A 19,821-nucleotide genomic window follows, 5' to 3' on the forward strand; every position below is an offset into this window, starting at 1 on the left:
CATTTGGTTGTTGAGTTTGAGGGCATTACCTGGTTTTGAAACTTTTATAAACTGTCCCTTTATGCAGAAAACCTTCTTTTATATATAGCTAACCCAATTTCATCATTACCACCAATCCTCGAGATTTTTGTATCATTTGGCAAACTCTGGTCACATATCATATCTTCAAAAGAGCTAATTGTTCCATGTCAATTTAGCAGCTGAGACACTTTCCCAACATACACATGCATTTCCCTTTCCCACTTTCCCAACATACTTTCCCTTTCCCACTTTCCCAACATACTTTTAAAGTGGTCTCAAGAAGGAATAAGATATCTAGGCGTATTCATCACTAAGATCACAAAGATATCTCTAGAAAATGTTTTAATTCTTTAATTGATGTTTAGAAGGCAGATATAGATAAGTGGTCCTCTCTTCCTATCTCGTTAATTGGCCGTATTAACTTGGTTAAAAGGACAATTTTACGCAAATTTTTATATCTCTTCCAGCATATACCCATTCTCATTAACAAGTAATTTTTGTCACTCTACTTTTGTCACACTTTTTTTGTGGTGCGAACATGAATGGTGCAAGTGTGCACAGATTAGGAAAATTGTACTCGAACTCCCAAAGTCCAAAGGGGACCTCGCTTTATCAAATTTTTATCAGTATTACAGGGCCTGTAATATCAATAAGCTTTTGTATTGGACCAACTCCTCAAGAGTTTCTGATTACCATGTTTGGGCCCAAATGGAATTGTCATCCTCAAAATTCTCCCTTCATTTTGTGATTTGCTCTCAACTCTAGAGAAGCTGCACTGGCTGAGTCCTCCGACTGCTCTCGAATCACTCTCGCCGTACTATACGTCATCAGCGCTGTCTCAAGTCGGACAAAATTTCTAACCGGCATGCACTGCTCAAGTCAGCCACCGATCGGTCTGCACAGCCGAACAAGCTTTTGTCTGATATCAGTGAGAGTCACGTCACCTCAGCTAATCCTGCCTTTTTGCCCATTTTCGTTTATCCGGCAGTGAAACATTACCAAGATGGTGACCATCAGCTCCGCCGACTTTGGGTCTTAAAAAATGCTTCAGAAAACAATGGGTGACGTCACGGACACTACGTCCATTTTTTTGTTTTACAGTCCATGTTTTTTGCAAGCGACAACTGTGTAACCAGTTCTAACGCAATGACAAAAGTTCGAGCATAGCATGCAAACTGTTCTGTCGTTGCTGTCCAGACGAGCACAGAACAATCAGCTGTCCTATAAAGACCTCAGGGAACTGTGTCAACTTGTGTAAAAGTTAATCATGACGGTACATGCAAGTCCATGAGATTAATCAATGTACCTCCACAACAAAAATGTATCCAGTAACCATTCAAAACCATCCAGGTGCTTCTAAAAGTGCAACCTCTTCCTGAGTCTCTCCATAAGGCTGCACTTCGCTACTGGTTTTTCTGAGATTTTGGAAGAGTAAAATTATTCCTGCCTTTCGTTATTGCCGGTTTATCCGAACCTCGTATAAAGGATTGGCCCTCTTCTGAACGGAGGCGGGGAGCAGCAGCTCAATTGCATTTAAAGGAACACTTCGACTTTTTGGGACTTAAGCTTATTCACCGTATTCCCCAGAGTTAGATAAGTCCATACATACCTTTTTCATTTCCGTGCGTGCTGTAAGTCTGTTTGACGCACCCACCGCTAGCCTAGCTTAGCACAAAGACTGGATGTAAATGGCTACAGCTAGCATACTAATCCCAATAAGTGACAAAATAATGCCAACATTTTCCTATTTACATGTTGTGATTTGTATAGTCACAGTGTGTACAAATAACAAGGTCATATGAGACACAGCCATTTTTTAAACGTTTAAATACTGGGAACTATTTTCTCAGAAGGCGAAGCACTGCTACTTGGGCGGAGTGATTAGCGCAGCACCCGAGAAGCGCCGTTCCGTCAACAAAACCAACGTGACTAACTAGCTAGTAGCGAACGTGATTCGTGATCATGGCTGACTTTGATGAATTGTCAGAGGATTTTTATTTGGTATCAAACCAAGATCCAGAACCATATCGTTTTGAGCCAGAATACACAGATGAGGAGTTACAAACTTTGGAAGCTGATAGACAATGCCGAACAGACTGAGGTCGAGGGGAGAATCAGAACAGGAGTAGCCTACTATTTCACAAACAAGGTCACTGTTTCTCAAAAATGAAAACTGCCCATCCCCCCATTCATTAGCAAGTTAAAGGCTACAGTCCTGAAAGTTACCTTTAGCGCCGCTTTTTTGTTACTGGGGCGATAGAGCGCGTTTGTGACAACACAATGCTAACATTACAGGGGATACATGGAGCCCGGGAACAACTGTAATAGTAGTGAGCACCCTATTCATGTAATAGTGTCACTAAGGTTACATTACATCTAGCTAATGGCACTGTAACAGTAGGCTAGTCATCTAAAAACATGACCAGGAACACTTACCGCAGCCGCAGGTGATCCACTTTGTCCTGTCTTTACTATCGATGGGATGGCCGTATCCTTCAGCACACGTTTCATGGTCCGTGTGGCAAATTCCATTTTTTCAAAATAGTCGCCCTCAGTGAAATGTTCTGAGCAAACGCGATAGTCCTTGATGATGTCTACAGGTATATTTGGATCTATATCCAGAGCAAGTAGCCATTGATTCATCAGGTCAGCGTTTTTGGTTGGAATTCTATGAAACATCATGGTATTACCTGGTCTCCCCTGTTTATTCTCGCAGCTCTTTACAATACAGCGAACACCCATGATTGTAAACTTTGCATTTACTATCTAGTCATTGCTGACTCTATTACTCCAACTTTGAGCGAACTCTCTGCCCCTCACCACAGCGCTTCTCGGGTGCTGCGCTAATCACTCCGCCCAAGTAGCAGTGCTTCGCCTTCTGAGAAAGTAGTTCCCAGTATTTAAATGTTTAAAAAATGGCTGTGTCTCATATGACCTTGTTATTTGTACACACTGTGACTATACAAATCACAACATGTAAATAGGAAAATGTTGGCGTTATTTTGTCACTTATTGGGATTAGTATGCTAGCTGTAGCCATTTACATCCAGTCTTTGTGCTAAGCTAGGCTAGCGGTGGGTGCGTCAAACAGACTTACAGCACGCACGGAGATGAAAAAGGTATGTATGGACTTATCTAACTCTGGGGGATACGGTGAATAGGCTAAAGTCCCAAAAAGTCGAAGTGTTCCTTTAAAGGGGCACACACAAAAAACTGCGACTTTTTGTCACACCCAAAAAGGGGCAAATTTGACAAGCGATAATTAAGCGTTTTTTTTGAGCTGAAATTTCGCAGACACATTCTGGGGATACCATAGATTTATATTACATCTTGTAAAAAGTGTCATATTATGTCACGATTTAGCGATACTATGTCTTAGATAAGGGGGGCCTGCCCGATTTCAGTTTCTGGAACAACCTGCTTCACAGCTGGAACGGCATATCTTTTTTCTAGAATGACATTCCCGAATCGTCCGTAGCTTTGGATCTATTTACTGATGCCGCTTCCCCTATTGGCTTTGGGGGATTTTTCAAAGGCTATGGTTTGCCGTATGATGGCCAGTTAAATTTTCTACCCTAAGTTCAGGCTCCATTTCTTCCGCTTCTATGAATTAAATCCCATCGCGGTAGCCAGCGCTTTCTTGGTCCGGCTTGGACTTGTAAATGAATCACCATGTTTTGCGACAACAAAGCAGCCTTGCTATAATAAACAATGGAAGATCTCCCTGTCAGGTTGGTTTTAGGAAGAATTATTCGGCAGTCGGTTATTCATAGTTTTATTATTAAAGCTGTCCATATTTCCAGACACTCTAACGAAATTGCTGACGCGCTTGCTCTTTTTCGCTTTAGGCTTTCAGACATCTCTGCCCAGCGGCAACTCTGATTCAACATCATGCGTCAATGCTTCTTTTAGTCATCTGATAAATCCAGCCAGACATTGTATCAATAAAGGTGTAGCAAAACCAACCCTTAAAGCTTACAATATTGCTTGGAATTCATTTATTTATGTTTTGTTTTGCATATCATATTTCTCTATTCCCATCTAGCAAACCATCAGGAATGCTCAGCAAGCTTTATCATGTAACTTCAAAAGTATGTTCCTAATTCAAACTACTGGTGGTGGTGTTTTTCATACGCTTCAAAAAATCAATCGCTTTAATTCCCAATTCTACCCCATTCTGGGTCTAAGCAACCCTTCTAACTCCACGAGTTAAGGGTCATCACATGCGGTCTTAATGCACATTAGACTTGCGCGACTCTCCGAACTAAACCACATTATACATTACTCACATCCTCTTTCACTAACACTAAAGATAACTTTGTTACTAACAAGATTAAGGTAATGTAGGTTTCCACTGAATGAAGCCCTAGCTTGACACTTTGTCCACTCCCTTCGTCAGACTCCACATCAATAAATCCACAGAACCACTCGTGAAAAAATTTATCCGTTTACTCAGTTAGCAACAAAAACATCAGCACAGGAACATTACAGAAAATAAAAATGATTAATTAACGACAAAAAAGGGGCGATAGAGAGAGAAACTCAGAAACTTTTACCATTCTCGCGAGAGTATTCCAAGCAATTAAAGGTACATGCGATTAAAGGTAAATATGCGATAACAGTCCTCTATTCCCAAAATATCACCAATGTAATATAAATGCACTCTAAATTATCCACACACATTTTAGATAATTACACAGTTAACTCCTTGCATTACTGTAAATATTAACTGCATCAACCTGTAAATACTGTAAATATTCCCTTCAATTTCCTCCACAAAAATGAATCATGTAAATTACTATTTAACGCATAAATTAAAATTATGTATCAGTTAACTGCATTTAGGCTCCTACATTACCGGCCCCTAATTGTTATCAATGTCCTTGAAACAATTACTCAAAACTTAAATTAAAGGAGCCTACATGCTAACTAACAAACTATCTAAAGAAATCTTCTTGGTCTTCGCCCTGTCCGAAATAGGGTCTTTCCTTTGGAACAGTTTAGGCTATAAGTGGTCCTCAGATTTGTTATCGGACAACAAAGCTCGCTGCTCTTAGTCTTGACCTTCACTTGACGAACGAAGCCTTTCTTGTCAGGAAAAATCTCCACAATTCTTCCAAGTGGCCATGAATTTCTGGGCGATGTATCATCCACAATCAGCACTACATCACCAACACTGAAGTTTCTTCCAGGAGTGGACCATCGTTGACGTTCTTGGAGCTGCATAAGATATTCTTTACACCAGCGTTTCCAGAAGACATCCCGTACCACAAGGCTCAGTACTAGGACCGTTGCTGTTCACTCTGTACATGCTACCCTTAGGAGATATCATTAGGAAGCATGGCATTAGTTTTCACCGTTATGCTGATGATACTCAGCTCTATATTTCTTCAAGCCCAGACGAAACTTACCAATTCACAGAATTAATGGAATGCATAGCTGATATAAAAAATTATTTCTCATAATTTCCTACTTCTAAATTCTGAAAAAACAGAGATTCTAATTATTGGACAAAAAACTTCCTCACGTAAAAATCTAGAATACTGTCTAACACTTGATGGCTGCTCTGTTAAGTCTTTGTCGTCGGTTAGGAACCTGGGTGTGTGTGTGTGTGTGTGTGTGTGTGCTCTTTGATACCAAGCTTTCATTTGAAAGTCACGTGTCTAGTATCTATGAAACCGCATTTTTCCATCTTAAAAATATATCTAAATTACTCCATATTGACACATTGACAAATGCGGAACAGTTAGTTCATGCGTTCATGACCTCAAGGCTAGATTATTGTAATGCTCTACTGGGTGGTTGCCCTGCACGCTTAATAAACAAACTACAGCTAGTTCAAAACGCAGCAGCTCGAGTTCTTACCAGAACCAGGAAGTATGACCATATTAGCCCGGTTCTGTCAACACTGCACTGGCTCCCTATTAAACACTGCATACATTTTAAGATATTGCTGATTACTTATAAAGCACTAAATGGTTTAGCTCCGCAGTACTTGAGCGAGCTCTTAACGCATTATAGTCCTTCACGTCTATTGCGATCTCAAAATTCCGGCCAGTTAACCCTCTGGGGTCTGAGGTGTTTTCTGGCCCTGGAGGTGTTCTGACATGCTCTGATATTTGTGCTTATTTCTGTTTCTGTTACTTGTGACATTTTCATGGCTAAAGTCTGATTACACTATTTAGCACAAACTCTGCTACAATAATATGTCAGCAGCATGTATGTAAAAGTTTGTAGTTTAGAGATAATGACATTTATGCGTGGTTTGTGAAAATACAAAAAAAAATTGTCACTGAAATAAAGTCATGAAACCCATACTGATTATTTCTTCACAAGACTTTTGAAAATTGTATCACGTAGCCTAGAATATTTGCTCTAAAACTATGTGAAAATCACCCTGACTGCTCATTTAGAGAAGACAATATATTGATTTAAAATATATATTTTTGTGTTTTGTGTAAGAAAGCTTTATGCGAAGAGGCGTAAACACATCCTGAATATTGATGGATTTTCACACCTGAGAAAGACATAAACCCTCCCCTAATGGCCCTATTAGGAGCTATCAGGCCCTATCATTCTGAGCAACCTTGCAAAAAGAATGAGGAGATTTAAAAAAGAATGTTTTTATGATTGTTTGGATTTATTTACAACACAAATGACAAAAAAGCACACTATTGAAAACAATGATCCAAAGACAGAGACCTTTGTGCCATTCCTTAAAACATTGTACATACCTTTCATTTCCAAGGTGTTTGATTTTCACTTTATGTTCATGTACAGAGACTCATATGAATGTTGAAGTATGAGTCAGCAGGACTCATCAGTGGGGCATCTGGTCCCTGTAAAACAAACATGCTGATATCAAGAGAAAATATAGGGCTGCACGATTTTGGGAATAGATTTTAGATTTTTCTGGTTAAAATTGCTTTTAAAATTCACAGAATACACACACAAATGTTTCCAACAATGAACACCAGGTTTGTAGTGCCTTGTAGGCATAGGCTACACGCAGTGCTGCATAAAATAATAATAATAACAATAACCTATAGCAGCCTATAAATCTTTCAAAAGGATCACTTCAGTAATAACTATGCTAGAGAAAAATATATTGATTATCATATGTTACTTCAGATGTTTCCATTCATTATGATGATATGAAATGAGATTGGAGTAAAAACATGAAGCCTAATGTTTGGTGTGTTTTGCTTTTCAAACGCACAGCGCATTTGAATATGAAACATTCAAACGCTGAGCGCACTCCAAAATATGATACATTCAAACGTACAGCGCGCTCCAAAATATGAAACATTATGGTTACCATATTATACATATCTACGTTTGAGCAGATATCCACAAACACAGTATTTAACAGTAAACACGTGTCTAAATATTATATTATTCACCATATATCTAGCAACAGTTCAACTGCAATGTGAAGTTTATGCAACAATAACATTTAACTAATATAATTAAGAATTTCTTACCTTACATCTTTCTTGTCTTCAATCGCGTTCTTCTTCTTCTGAGGTAAATCCAATGTAAGCTCACAGCGTGTCTTCCAAACTCGACGAAAAGCAGAGACTTATGAAGTTTGGTGCTTTGTTTTTGAGGTAATGAGCGCGTTCGCGTTCCATGTGGACGATTTGCATGTCAATCTCTTTTGTGCGTGTGGGTGTGGTCAAATTAAAAATAATGAGCAAGGGTTCGAGAAACTGGACATCTTGTTGGTTTTATACAAATTACTTATAGACTTCTATAATTCAATGTTAGGCTGCATAGGTTAGTTAGGTCAGCCGGAACCGGGAACACTTCCCATAAATCCTAATGTACTCGTTACATCATAAGAAGAATGGCATCTATGCTAATTTTAGTGTCTTTAATTATCCCGAGGTTTTCCCGCAGACTGCCGGATCCAGGCCGTATCCAGATCTGACGAAGGACCTTCGCCTGGACCCGATAACAACGCAGTGCTGAAGTACCAACTAGTCTCTCCCTATGGAGGATCCCTTTCCCACTCTACAGATAAAGCGTTGTCGGGAAAATTCATTTCGCGTACCTACCCCAAAGTGACAAAATAAAATAAAATTATGTATCAAAATTTATACGGAAAGACCAGTACTTTGTTTAGGCCTGGTTTGTAGGGAATTCCAAACCTGAGCACATATACTCAAACGCACATAACTATAGAACCAATTCTTAATGCTCATGTGAACACCATCAGCGTTTATCACAGGTTCGCGTTTAAAGTCTCTGTAGATTGCTTTATTAATAATCTTCCTGATCAGTTTCATCATCTCAGCATCCCAGATAGCTTAGAAGAACTTGATATTACAACAGAAACGTTTAACTCTCTCTTTTCCAGCACTTTAGACACAGTTGCTCCGTTGCGCTTAAAGAAGATTAAAGAAAATAGTCCAACGCCGTGGTACAACGAGCACACTCGGGCCCTTAAGAGAGCAGCCAGAAAAATGGAGCGCAACTGGAAGAAAACAAAACTAGAGGTATTTCGCATTTCATGGAAAGAGAGCTCGATTGCATACAGAGAGGCTTTAAAAGCTGCTAGATCTGCTTATTTTTCAACCCTATTAGAAGAAAATAAACATAATCCTAGGTATTTATTTGAAACGGTGGCTAAACTAACGAAAAATAAAGCTTCAAGCCCAGAAGTTTCCAAGCAACACAGCAGTAATGATTTTATGAACTTCTTCACTTATAAGATTGATAATATCAGGGACAAAATTATAACTATGCAACCGTCTACTACAGTATTGCATCAGGCAGTGCATTGTAGTCTCCCTGAGGAAAAATTAGATTCATTCGTTGCTATAGGAGAGGAAGAATTTACTAAACTCGTTAAATCATCTAAATCGACAACATGTATGTTAGACCCTATACCGACTAAGCTACTGAAAGAGATGCTTCCAGAGGTCCTAGATCCTCTTCTTAATATCATTAATTCGTCTTTGTCTCTAGGATACGTACCAAAAAACTTTAAGCTGGCTATGATTAAACCGCTTGTTAAAAAAACGCAACTTGATCCTACAGAATTAGTCAATTACAGGCCGATCTCGAATCTACCTTTTCTGTCAAAGATATTAGAAAAGGCAGTATCCTCACAACTGTGTTCCTTTCTTGAAAGAAATGATATCTGCAAGGATTTCCAGTCCGGATTTAGACCGTACCATAGTACTGAGACTGCTCTCGTTAGAGTCACAAATGATTTGCTCTTATCATCCGATCGTGGTTGTATCTCGCTATTAGTGTTACTCGATCTTAGTGCTGCATTTGACACCATTGACCACAACGTTCTTTTAAATAGATTAGAACATTATGTTGGCATTACGGGAAATGCACTAGCATGGTTTAAATCATACTTATCTGACCGTTATCAGTTTGTAGCAGTAAATGATGAGATGTCTCATCGATCACAAGTTCAGTATGGCGTACCACAAGGCTCAGTACTAGGACCGCTGCTGTTCACTCTGTACATGTTACCATTAGGAGATATCATTAGGAAACATGAAATTAGCTTTCACTGTTATGCTGACAATACTCAGCTGTATATTTCTTCAAAACCTAACGAAACTTATCAATTCACAAAATTAACGGAATGCATAGCGGATATAAAAAATTGGATGACTCGTAATTTCCTACTTCTAAATTCTGAAAAAACAGAGTTTCTAATTATTGGACAAAAAACTTCCTCACGTAATAACCTAGAATACTGTCTAACACTCGATGGCTGCTCTGTTAAGTCTTCATCGTCGGTTAGGAACCTGGGTGTACTCTTTGATACCAATCTTTCATTTGAAAGTCACGTGTCTAGTATCTGTAAAACTGCATTTTTCCATCTTAAAAATATATCTAAATTACGCCATATGCTCTCATTGACAAATGCGGAACAATTAGTTCATGCGTTCATGACCTCAAGGCTAGATTATTGTAATGCTCTACTGGGTGGTTGCCCTGCACGCTTAATAAACAAACTACAGCTGGTTCAAAACGCAGCAGCTCGAGTTCTTACCAGAACCAGGAAGTATGACCATATTAGCCCAGTTCTGTCAAAACTGCATTGTCTCCCTATTAAACATCGCATAAATTTTAAAATATTGCTGATTACTTACAAAGCACTAAATGGTTTAGCTCCGCAGTACTTGAGCGAGCTCTTAACGCACTATAGTCCGTCACGTCTATTGCGATCTCAAAATTCCGGCCAGTTACTAATACCTAGAATATCAAAATCGACTGCTGGCGGTAGATCCTTTTCCTATTTAGCACCAAAACTCTGGAACAGTCTTCCTACCATTGTCCGGGAAGCAGACACACTCTGTCAGTTCAAAGCCAGATTAAAGACACATCTCTTTGACCTAGCATTCACATAATACATTATAGACTTCTATAATTTAATGTTAGGCTGCATAGATTAGGTCAGCCGGAACCGGGAACACTTCCCATAAATCCTGATGTACTCGTTACATCATGAGAAGAATGGCATCTACGCTAATTTTAGTGTCTGTGTTTATCCCGAGGTTTTCCTGCAGCCTGCCGGATCCAGGCCGTATCCAGATCTGACGAAGGACCTTCGCCTGGACCGATGACAACGCAGTGCTGAAGTGCCAACTAGTCTCTCCCTATGGAGGATCCCTCTACCACTATACAGATAAGGCGTTGTCGGGAAAATCCGTTTCACGTTCCTACCCCAAAGCAACAAAATAAAATAAAATTCTTTATCAAAATTTATAAGGAAAGACAAGTACTTTGTTTAGGCTTGGCTTGTAGGGAATTCCAAACCTGCGTATTTTCAAATGCACATAACTATAGAACCCATTCTAAATGCGCATGTGAACGCCATCAGCGTTTCTCACAGGTTCGCGTTTAAAGTCTGTGTAGAGGGAATGGTGTCGTCTTAGCGGCCCCTAATTTAATAACAAATGATCGTTGCGACGGAAGCAAATCAATGAAAACTAACTTTAGATGGAAAATAACTTAACTCTGCTATAAAGCCAAAACAATCTCTGTTACCTTAAATTATACGCTTATCTCTGTGAAGCTGCTTTGAAACAATCTACGTTGTTAAAAGCGCTATATAAATGAAGATGACTAGACTTGACTTGACTAGAGAGAATGGTGAGCGGCCCCTAATTTAATAACAAATGATCGTTGCGACGGAAGTCAAGTCAAGTCAAGTCAAGTATATTTGTATAGCGCTTTTCACAATACAGATTGTATCAAAGCAGCTTCACAGTATTAAATTAAAATAATACAACAAGGTTTGTTTCTAGTGGAATTTATTTTCCTGCAGCCTAATGCGAATTAATCAAAACTAACTTGAGCTGGAAAATAACTTTATTAAAGAACCGCTATAAAGCAAAAACAATCTCTGTTACCTTAAATTATACGATTATCTCTGTAAAGCTGCTTTGAAACAATCTACATTGTTAAAAGCACTATATAAATTAAGATGACTTGACTTGACTTGACACATGGAGTATTTAAGCCTGGTTTAACTGACGCCGGCGTTCACCCCCATCCTCCCCACCATCACCAGGTTATTCTCTTGCCTCCTGAGTCTTTCTGGTAGAAATGAAAGCTTTAGCATAAGTTCTGTCGGGAAGACTCAATTACTATGTCACCTATTGCCTTCACTTCTATCCAATTATATTCTTATGCTCACTGTATAAAAGCTCGGTACTTACACATGTTTGAGTTCGCAGATACTGAAGCGACGATTACCCCCATCCTCCCCACCACCACCAGGATGGTCCTGTCCATACCTCCCGGGGGGGTCGGCTGCGCCCCTGCCTTCGTCTTCAGGCAGGAATTGCAGATCTGATACCCTCGGATTATGCACTACAGACGGGGCCTACGTCAAATGACTTTGTATATTATCAGCTTGCTGAGCTGTCAATAAATGTACGATTTGTTGAAATAATTCTCCCGAGTCTTTCTGGTAGAACTACTTTTCCTGTGCGTTCACTGAAAATAATTGCACACCTTAGAATGTTTATCAACCAATCAGAATGAAGCATTCAGCAGCCCCATAGTATAACTAGCGCTAAACCTCTATACATTCTCAATAAGAACTTTATGAAATGTATTAAAGCTACACTGTGTAATTTTTTTAGTTGATTCTTAGCAAAAAACACTTAGTTCTTTCAAAAATATATGTGCTCATTAATGTATATTTACTTCTTTCAAGTAATAAAGTATTCTTGTAAGTTTATAATCTGCCATTGAAAGTACATACGGGTGAGGGGTTCGAATGCCGGTTGCCATGTTGCCCCTCCATCTTGAAACTACATTAGCCAAAGAGGGACATACCTGTAAATTCAAGCTTCCCCTTTCGCGTTTTAACACTCGATGGCACAGTGTCGAATGTGAAGAGGGGGATTGCTTGAGACTGCAGATTTGAAAACCTGAAAGCCTTTTTGAAAGTCTGTTGCTGATGGAGGATCACTCTTATTCTCGAGGATATGTATCAGAGTTGCCAAGGAAGCGAAAAAGAGAATTAAGGCGGCAACACAACAGGCAAATCAACAAGACAAAAGTGAATATTGGAGTGGCCTTTCCAAGATGGAAAGAGCTCATGAGGACCAAGGATTTTAAAAAGGACGCCGAAGTTGCCTGCTTTCTTCTCGACAGGTAACGTTAATTCAGCCTATTTGTGTATATTGGAAGTTTTATTGTTGCTTGGCTAATTATATCATGGTTGTTGTGCTGTGCATAACTAGAACGACGTCTAGGATAGTTTTCCTCGCATCAATGATGAAAAAGTATTGTTTACCTTGTTACATAAATCAGTGTTCTATGATGGATAACATGTAATATTTTGAATGGCGCTATAATTTGTAGGCTATATCAAAGGGCACTTTAAATTTTAGTTATTTTTCATTTATTTGGCTTTATACACAATGTAGCCTAATCTGATAATGCTGGTGTAGCTGTTTCTAAGCGAGATTTTCACCTTTACCTTCACATCTGTCCTGTAGTCTTATTCATTTAAGACGTATTATTGTACGATGTAAATATTTTTCACACTATGACACCTTACTATGACTAGCCTACACTTCAGTATGAATGGGGCACTGGTAGGTCATTAGACCTAAGAATAGAGGAAGGGTAGACCAGCCCATTGAGAATGATCATAAGTAATTATCAATTATAATAATAAAATACAGACAGAACTGTTTTCATTGAACTATAGGTCAATTATATACTGCTTAGGAGATGCATCTACCAAAAAATACATATTTTCTTCATTGTCATAAAAAGGAATGCAGTTTATTGTTTGTGGTTTAGTCTGCCAATCTAACATGTACTGCTCTTGTTTGTCCAGCTATGAGAGAGAACGGAGAGCAGTCACATCAACTCCAATGAAGGGAAAACCCTCTCAAGTACTAACTGCTCCAGCAGTGTCCAGCATTTCTAGTGGGACAGACAGGTAACTAACTGCATGAAAACTATTTTGTGTATTCTATGTGATATTACTGTTTGATAAGTTAAAATGTATATATATATATTTTTTTTATAAAATGGTGTTTATGCTTTTATGTACATATATCTATTGTGTTGTGGAACACTCTGGTTATTCATTTCAGGGATGAGTATCTTTGTACAATTGCAGAAGACCCTGAAATAGCGAGCCTTCAACATAGGTAACTCATCAATGCTCATAATGTCTATAACTTAACCTTACACGTGTTATCTATTGTATGTTTTCATGATATAAATATTTATATAATTTTTAACACAGTCTACATGATATGAGCATTGTTGAGGAGGATGTGGACGAAAAAGAGTTCAATGACCCAATGAATGTAAGTAGTATAACCCTATAGACATCTTAGTATTTTGTATTGTGTGGAAGTTATTGTTTTCTCAATATTTTATTTCTTACAGAATTGACTGGATAGATGAAAGATCGGCATTACATCAAAGAGATGATGTTAGGATGACAGCTCGGGGTCAAGAGTATCTTCCACCAATTTCTATACGGTGTGTATCTGTTGTTACTTTGCTGTATTTTTTGTTTTGTTTTGTCATACATTTTTTAATTGTGCCTGTGTGTTCTGTCTCCACAGAATGGGTGGAGCATTAAAGACAGCGCAGTCTGTTGACCATCTTCCAGTAATTGGGCTTGATGAAACTGTGCATGACCTTTCTGCTCATAAAGACCCTACTGACGAGCCCTTGCCCAATCTTGAGTTGCCCAATTCCCCAGACCCTTTGAAGGTCCAATGTGTAGATGACATCATCAGTGTCCGAGCAGCAGTGTTGTGTGAGACCTGCTTGAGGCAGCTTCTCACAATAATGAAGCTGCCGGAGGACAGATGTACAGGTGTTCTCAGGACTGGTCTGGTGTGTGACAGTGTTGCCCCCTTTCAAATTAACATCACTTCTAAGGGCACAGCAATGAGTGCTGAATGGGTAAGTCTTTGAAGTAACAACATAATACCAATGCAAATTTCTTGTTACAACCAGTGTTGCATATTTCAAATCCATTTATCAATCTTCTCTGACTTTTAGATTTGTTCAAACGGACATAGCCTGTGGAAATGGAATTCCCAGCCTATAATGAAGTTTGGGATGCAAGCTGGGGATTTCCTTCTTTCAACCAACATATTGTTGTCGGGGAATAACTATGGGAAGGTTTCACTCTTATTTAAATTCATGAACATGGGCATGGTGAACCAAAACACATTTTTCACAATCCAGAACACATACTGTGTTGACGCAGTAAAGGAATACTGGGAAGAAAGGAATTCCGAGTCCATCTGTCGCCTTCAAGGGAAAGACGTTGTAGTGCTAGGTTTGTATTAGGGCTGGGCGATATATCGCGTGCGATTGTTATGCGCATCTCGTCAGTAAAGCCGGTTCCTTGATTAGTAGTAAATCGCCATCACCTGCTTTCAGATGGAGCGGCATTTACAACACAGTGCCGTAGTTAACTGACAAGCTGAGCCTTAACGGACGTATCGCCTGCGATAATTAATGCGATATGGCTCAGCTTGTCAGTTAACTACGGCCCTAGTTTGTATTGTAAAATTGTACATGGCACATGTACAAATTACTTGCAGCAATTACATATTTTAGTATATAAACTTATTAAGAAATATGCCTGTGTTTTACAGGGGATGGCAGAAATGATTCACCAGGGCATTGTGCCCAGTACTGCAGCTACACCACGATGGAGCTCGACACCAAGGAGATAATTCATGTAGCTACAATAGACAAGCGGCAGACATCGTGGAACTCCAACACCATGGAGAAGGAGGCATTTATCCAGACTGTGGACAAGCTTTCCAGAGAGCTAAAGCTGGTGGAGATCTGCACAGATGCTCAAATACAGATTGGAGCCCTTGTGAGTAGTGCTACTCTGATAAAATGTATGAATACAAATAGTGCAAAAAGAGATGTTTGGAAATGTAATGATTTCCAACTCCACAGACCCAGACAAAGGCCGATACATAACAAGGACCTTGGGATTCATCACAGTCTGGACATGTGGCACGGTGCCAAGAATCGATAGGAAGTAATAATCAGTTTGTAGTCATATACAATATCACCACTAGATCAACTCTTCATGCTCTACATACTTGAGTTTATCCAGTCTGTAGTTTGGATGGTTGAGTTTATCAGTGAGCAGCTTGACTCCTGAATCTCCTGGGTTATTGTAGCTCAGATCCAGCTCTCTCAGGTGTGAGGGGTTTGAACTCAGAGCCGAAGACACATAACCACAGCCTCCCTCTGTCACCATACAGCCAGACAATCTACAAAGACATACAGCAACAGGTCACATGACATTAGTTTGGCATTTAAATCAGCCTCTTTCACGCAATGACCTGTGTAGTTTGTATTTTCAGCTGTTATTTTCTGTAGATTGTTTCTTAAAATTAACAAAAACATTAATTAGCATTGCATTAATTATGATCATGCTTTTCTCACGGTTGTCATAGAAGTCACACTACCAGATTTCATCTGAGGTCAAATTTTATCGCAATAGTCAATGATTGACCATTTGAATGTAATATTACAATATTACCACCAGCAGGGAAGAGTAAAGGTAAAGGGCACCTAAGTCGTGAGTTTAGGTATAGGGGTGAAACCCTGAAGTGACATTTTTAATTTCTCTCACCTTAATTATCTCATTAACTTCTACACTGCTTCAGTGTTACTTTTTTAACACTCTGAATGTGGATTATATAAACACTGAGCAGTGTACATTACTGGGGATTTTGATGCGAGGAATCATCCTGGAGAAGATTGATGTTAAAGTAGCAAGGTCAAGCCCCAGAGATGATGTTAATTGGTGTGGTGATGAATATTGGTATTGAATGCATTATTTTTTTATTGCAAATGTCATGTCCATAATGATGGAAATGGTCAATTACATCCCTGCAAATGTTGTTTTTGTCTCTTGTTCTGGCATTCCATTGAGAGCAGATTTGTTGACAAAATGTAATCATTATTTATTGTGATAATATATTTTTTTATGAATTGTTTAATGGAAAACCATTTACCTCAGTGTCTGTAGCTGACAGTTTGGACTCTTCAGTCCATCACAAAGAAGCTTCACTCCAGAATCCTGCAGGTCATTGTTACTCAGGTCCAGCTCTATCAGGACAGAGTTTGAGGATTGTAAAACTGAAGACAAACTCTCACAAGACTGAGCAGTGAAATTACACATAGGACACCTGAACAAGAAAAGCACAATGTAATTGCATACAGAATAAATCTTAGCAGATTGATTTTTACATAATTAATGCAAAATAAAATGAAATGTAAGTATTTGAATTCAGACCTCAGTATCTCCAGCTGACAGTTTGGACTCTTCAGTCCATCAGAAAGAAGCTTCACTCCTGAATCCTGCAGGTCATTGTTACTCAGGTCCAGCTCTCTCAGGGCGGTGTTTGAGGATTGAAGAACTGAAGACAAACTCTCACAAGTTTGAACAGTGAGATTACAGTTATGTAACCTGTGTGGAGAACAAAACAAACAGCCATATTAATGTGTTTTTCATGTAGGGTTTATCACAGGGGTTCTCAACTCTGGCCCTTGAGATCCACTTTCTGGCAGAGTTTAGCTCAAACCCTTATCAAATACACCTGAACAAGCTAATCAAGGTCATCTGGATTACTAGAAAGTTGCAAGCAGATGAGTCTGATCAGGGTTGGAGTTAAACTCTGCAGGAAAGTGGATCTTGAGGGCCTGAGTTGAGAACCCTTGGTTTAGAGAAACTTGTTCATGCTTTCATCACCAGCAGGGTGGATTATTGTAATGGACTCGTCACTGGCCTTCCCAAAAAGACCATAAGACAGTTGCAGCTCATACAGAACGCTGAGCAGAACCAGAACATATGAACATATCACACCAGTCCTCAGGTATTTACACTGGCTCCCTTTAGGATTGATTTTAAAGTATTATTACTGGTATATAAATCACTCAATGGCCTAGGACCTCAATACATTGCAGATATGCTCACTGAATATAAACCCAACAGATCACTCAGATCATTAGGATCACATCAGCTAGAAATACCAAGGGTTCACTCTAAGCATGGCGAGTCCGCTTTAGCTAATATGCTGGAACCAGCTTCCAGAAGAGATCAGATGTGCTCCTACTGTAGTCACATTCAAATCCAGACTCAAAACACTTCTGTTTAGCTGGACATTTAATGAATGAGCACTGTGCAGCTGTTTGTCTGACTGTACTGTACTATTTTTTATTTTTTATTCTAAACTGTTTTAGTTATTCTTATTTCTTTTGATTATTTTAATTTATTCTATGAAAAGCACTTTGAATTACCATTGTGTATGAAATGTGCTATATAAATAAACTTGCCTTGCCTTGCCATGCCTATAATCTGAAGCACACATAGCAAAATCACTAGAGTAAAATGAACACTGCTTGTTAAAAAGGCCCATTGTAAATGTATTTTGTATTTAAGTCTATGAGACTTGCTCTAGCAATCAGCCAATGTCAGAATGTCAGAGCACGCTGTTAAAGCAGCAACGTGAAGACATGAGGCTCCGCCCATCTCAAGCAGGTGGCATTGATTAGCATTGATAGTAAATAGCTCTGCATGGGGTGAGTGTAGCAAATGGACTCTATACTTTCTTGCCATTGATGTGTGCGTATATTATACAAACCATACACATACTCATGGAACCACGAATGTACTCATTCGCACTTATGTGCTAAAACTTTATTGAAGCTTTATGGGATTGTTGTGAGAAAATAAAACAACAAAGAACCTTTATGCTGCTTCTTCATGTCTCTAACCAGACATCTGTGGTGAACTAGTCCCCCACTGGCAACCCCAAACTGATTGAAAGTCAACAGTTTTCTTTACTGCTTATTGTTCATATGAGTCCACTGTACAAACTACAACTGACTTACAGCCAGACAGCCTAAGATGAAATCAACTGAACATAAAATAAGACATTAAATCTCTCAACATCTTGCCAGAGGATGATTAAACATCCACTTACCAGGGGGATTTTAATTTTAACCATGACAATGACATATCCAGAGCCGGTCCTCCCTATATGCAAAGTACGCAAGTTGCCTGAACCACCAGTGGCCCCCTTGCTCTCAAAGATGATTTCATGACTAGGGCTCCACGATTAATAGAATTTTCATTTTTGATTTTGGCTTTGAACGATTATGAAAACACCATTTCCTTTAAAGCAGTGTGCTGTCGCACTTCCTACGAAACATCCAAATCAGTCAAATCATGTAACGTGACTGTCATACACAGTCCCCTTCCGGATGTACTCGATACTAAAAAGTAGTGTAAAGTTAAGTGTATTGACCTGTGAACTAGATGCTGTTCCCCAGGCAGCTTTCTGTGCATGCAATCCAAAACGGAGCAAAACACGGACAAGTATAGGCTACTTTGGGCTTCAGGTGTGTGCTTAAATGGACAAATACACACAGAAATATGTCAAAATGTCTTCAATTAAATGCAGTCAGTAATGTTTTAATTAGGGATGCACCGATAGCACTTTTTTCAGAACGAGTCCAATACCGATACTTTTGGTTTTGGTACTTGCCGAGACCGATACCTGTATTTTCACTACATTTGTAACTTTTTAATATATTGGGTAGAGAAACCAAAAGAATATGAATCATATAAGTTGGCTTAATTTGTTCAGTAAATATATATTTCCTTCAGTTATTTTCATGCTTAAGCATGTTAAAATGTATTGTATGAGATTCTGTTACTCTCACTGTTATTTCTATTGCTCTATCATATTTTATCTATAATTTAATAGCACAGCACATATTTAGAGCTGCTTCAGATTACGGATTTGATTAAGCATATTAAAGGAGTCATAATGTAGAAATTTCACTTTTCCACGAGAATCAATGTATGTTATGATTGCATAATGATTATACACTGGCCGGGAAGCCGATATTTAAAAGTGAAGCGTTTGTTTACCTCGGGGTTTGTAAAATAGGCCACGTGCACGCGCACGAAAAAACGAGATTTTGATTTCTTCCCCTTCTTGACGTCAAGACGGGGGAGGATATACCAAATATGGACACCGCAAACCTATGCCGCGGGAAGCCCGCCCCTCTCCCCCTCTCCCCCTCAGATTCAGTTTAGTTGACTCGAGAAAGATGGAGAAATCGAGTGCACACCTGAGATGCTCTGTGGTTGACTGCCACAAACAACATGCAAATGTGTTTTATCTACCAAAAACGGACGAAACTATCAGGGAACAGTGGATGAAATTCATTTTTAATGACGCTGTCCCAACAACTCTTTCAAGTGGCGTATCGTTAGGTGTGTGT

The 19,821-nt window shown here is 39.1% G+C and overlaps 2 protein-coding genes across 2 annotated transcripts in view; both read right to left on the reverse strand.

Annotated features, from left to right (window-relative positions):
• Positions 1–19,821, reverse strand: part of LOC311081544 (uncharacterized protein) — a 300,285-nt gene that overhangs the window by 164,974 nt on the left and 115,490 nt on the right. The window lies entirely within an intron of this gene.
• The window catches only part of LOC311081535 (NACHT, LRR and PYD domains-containing protein 3-like), an 84,717-nt gene that overhangs the window by 27,496 nt on the left and 37,400 nt on the right, over positions 1–19,821 (reverse strand). Inside the window, exons 8-10 of the mRNA XM_084112080.1 lie at positions 16,823–16,996; positions 16,542–16,715; positions 15,618–15,791 (exon numbers count right to left, since the gene is read on the reverse strand). Coding sequence (XP_083968206.1) covers positions 15,618–15,791; positions 16,542–16,715; positions 16,823–16,996 — 522 coding nt within the window. The remainder of the gene's footprint in view (positions 1–15,617; positions 15,792–16,541; positions 16,716–16,822; positions 16,997–19,821) is intronic.

This window comes from Abramis brama (assembly GCF_963993115.1).
Source record: "Abramis brama genome assembly, chromosome: 4".
NCBI classification, from domain to species: domain Eukaryota; kingdom Metazoa; phylum Chordata; class Actinopteri; order Cypriniformes; family Leuciscidae; genus Abramis; species Abramis brama.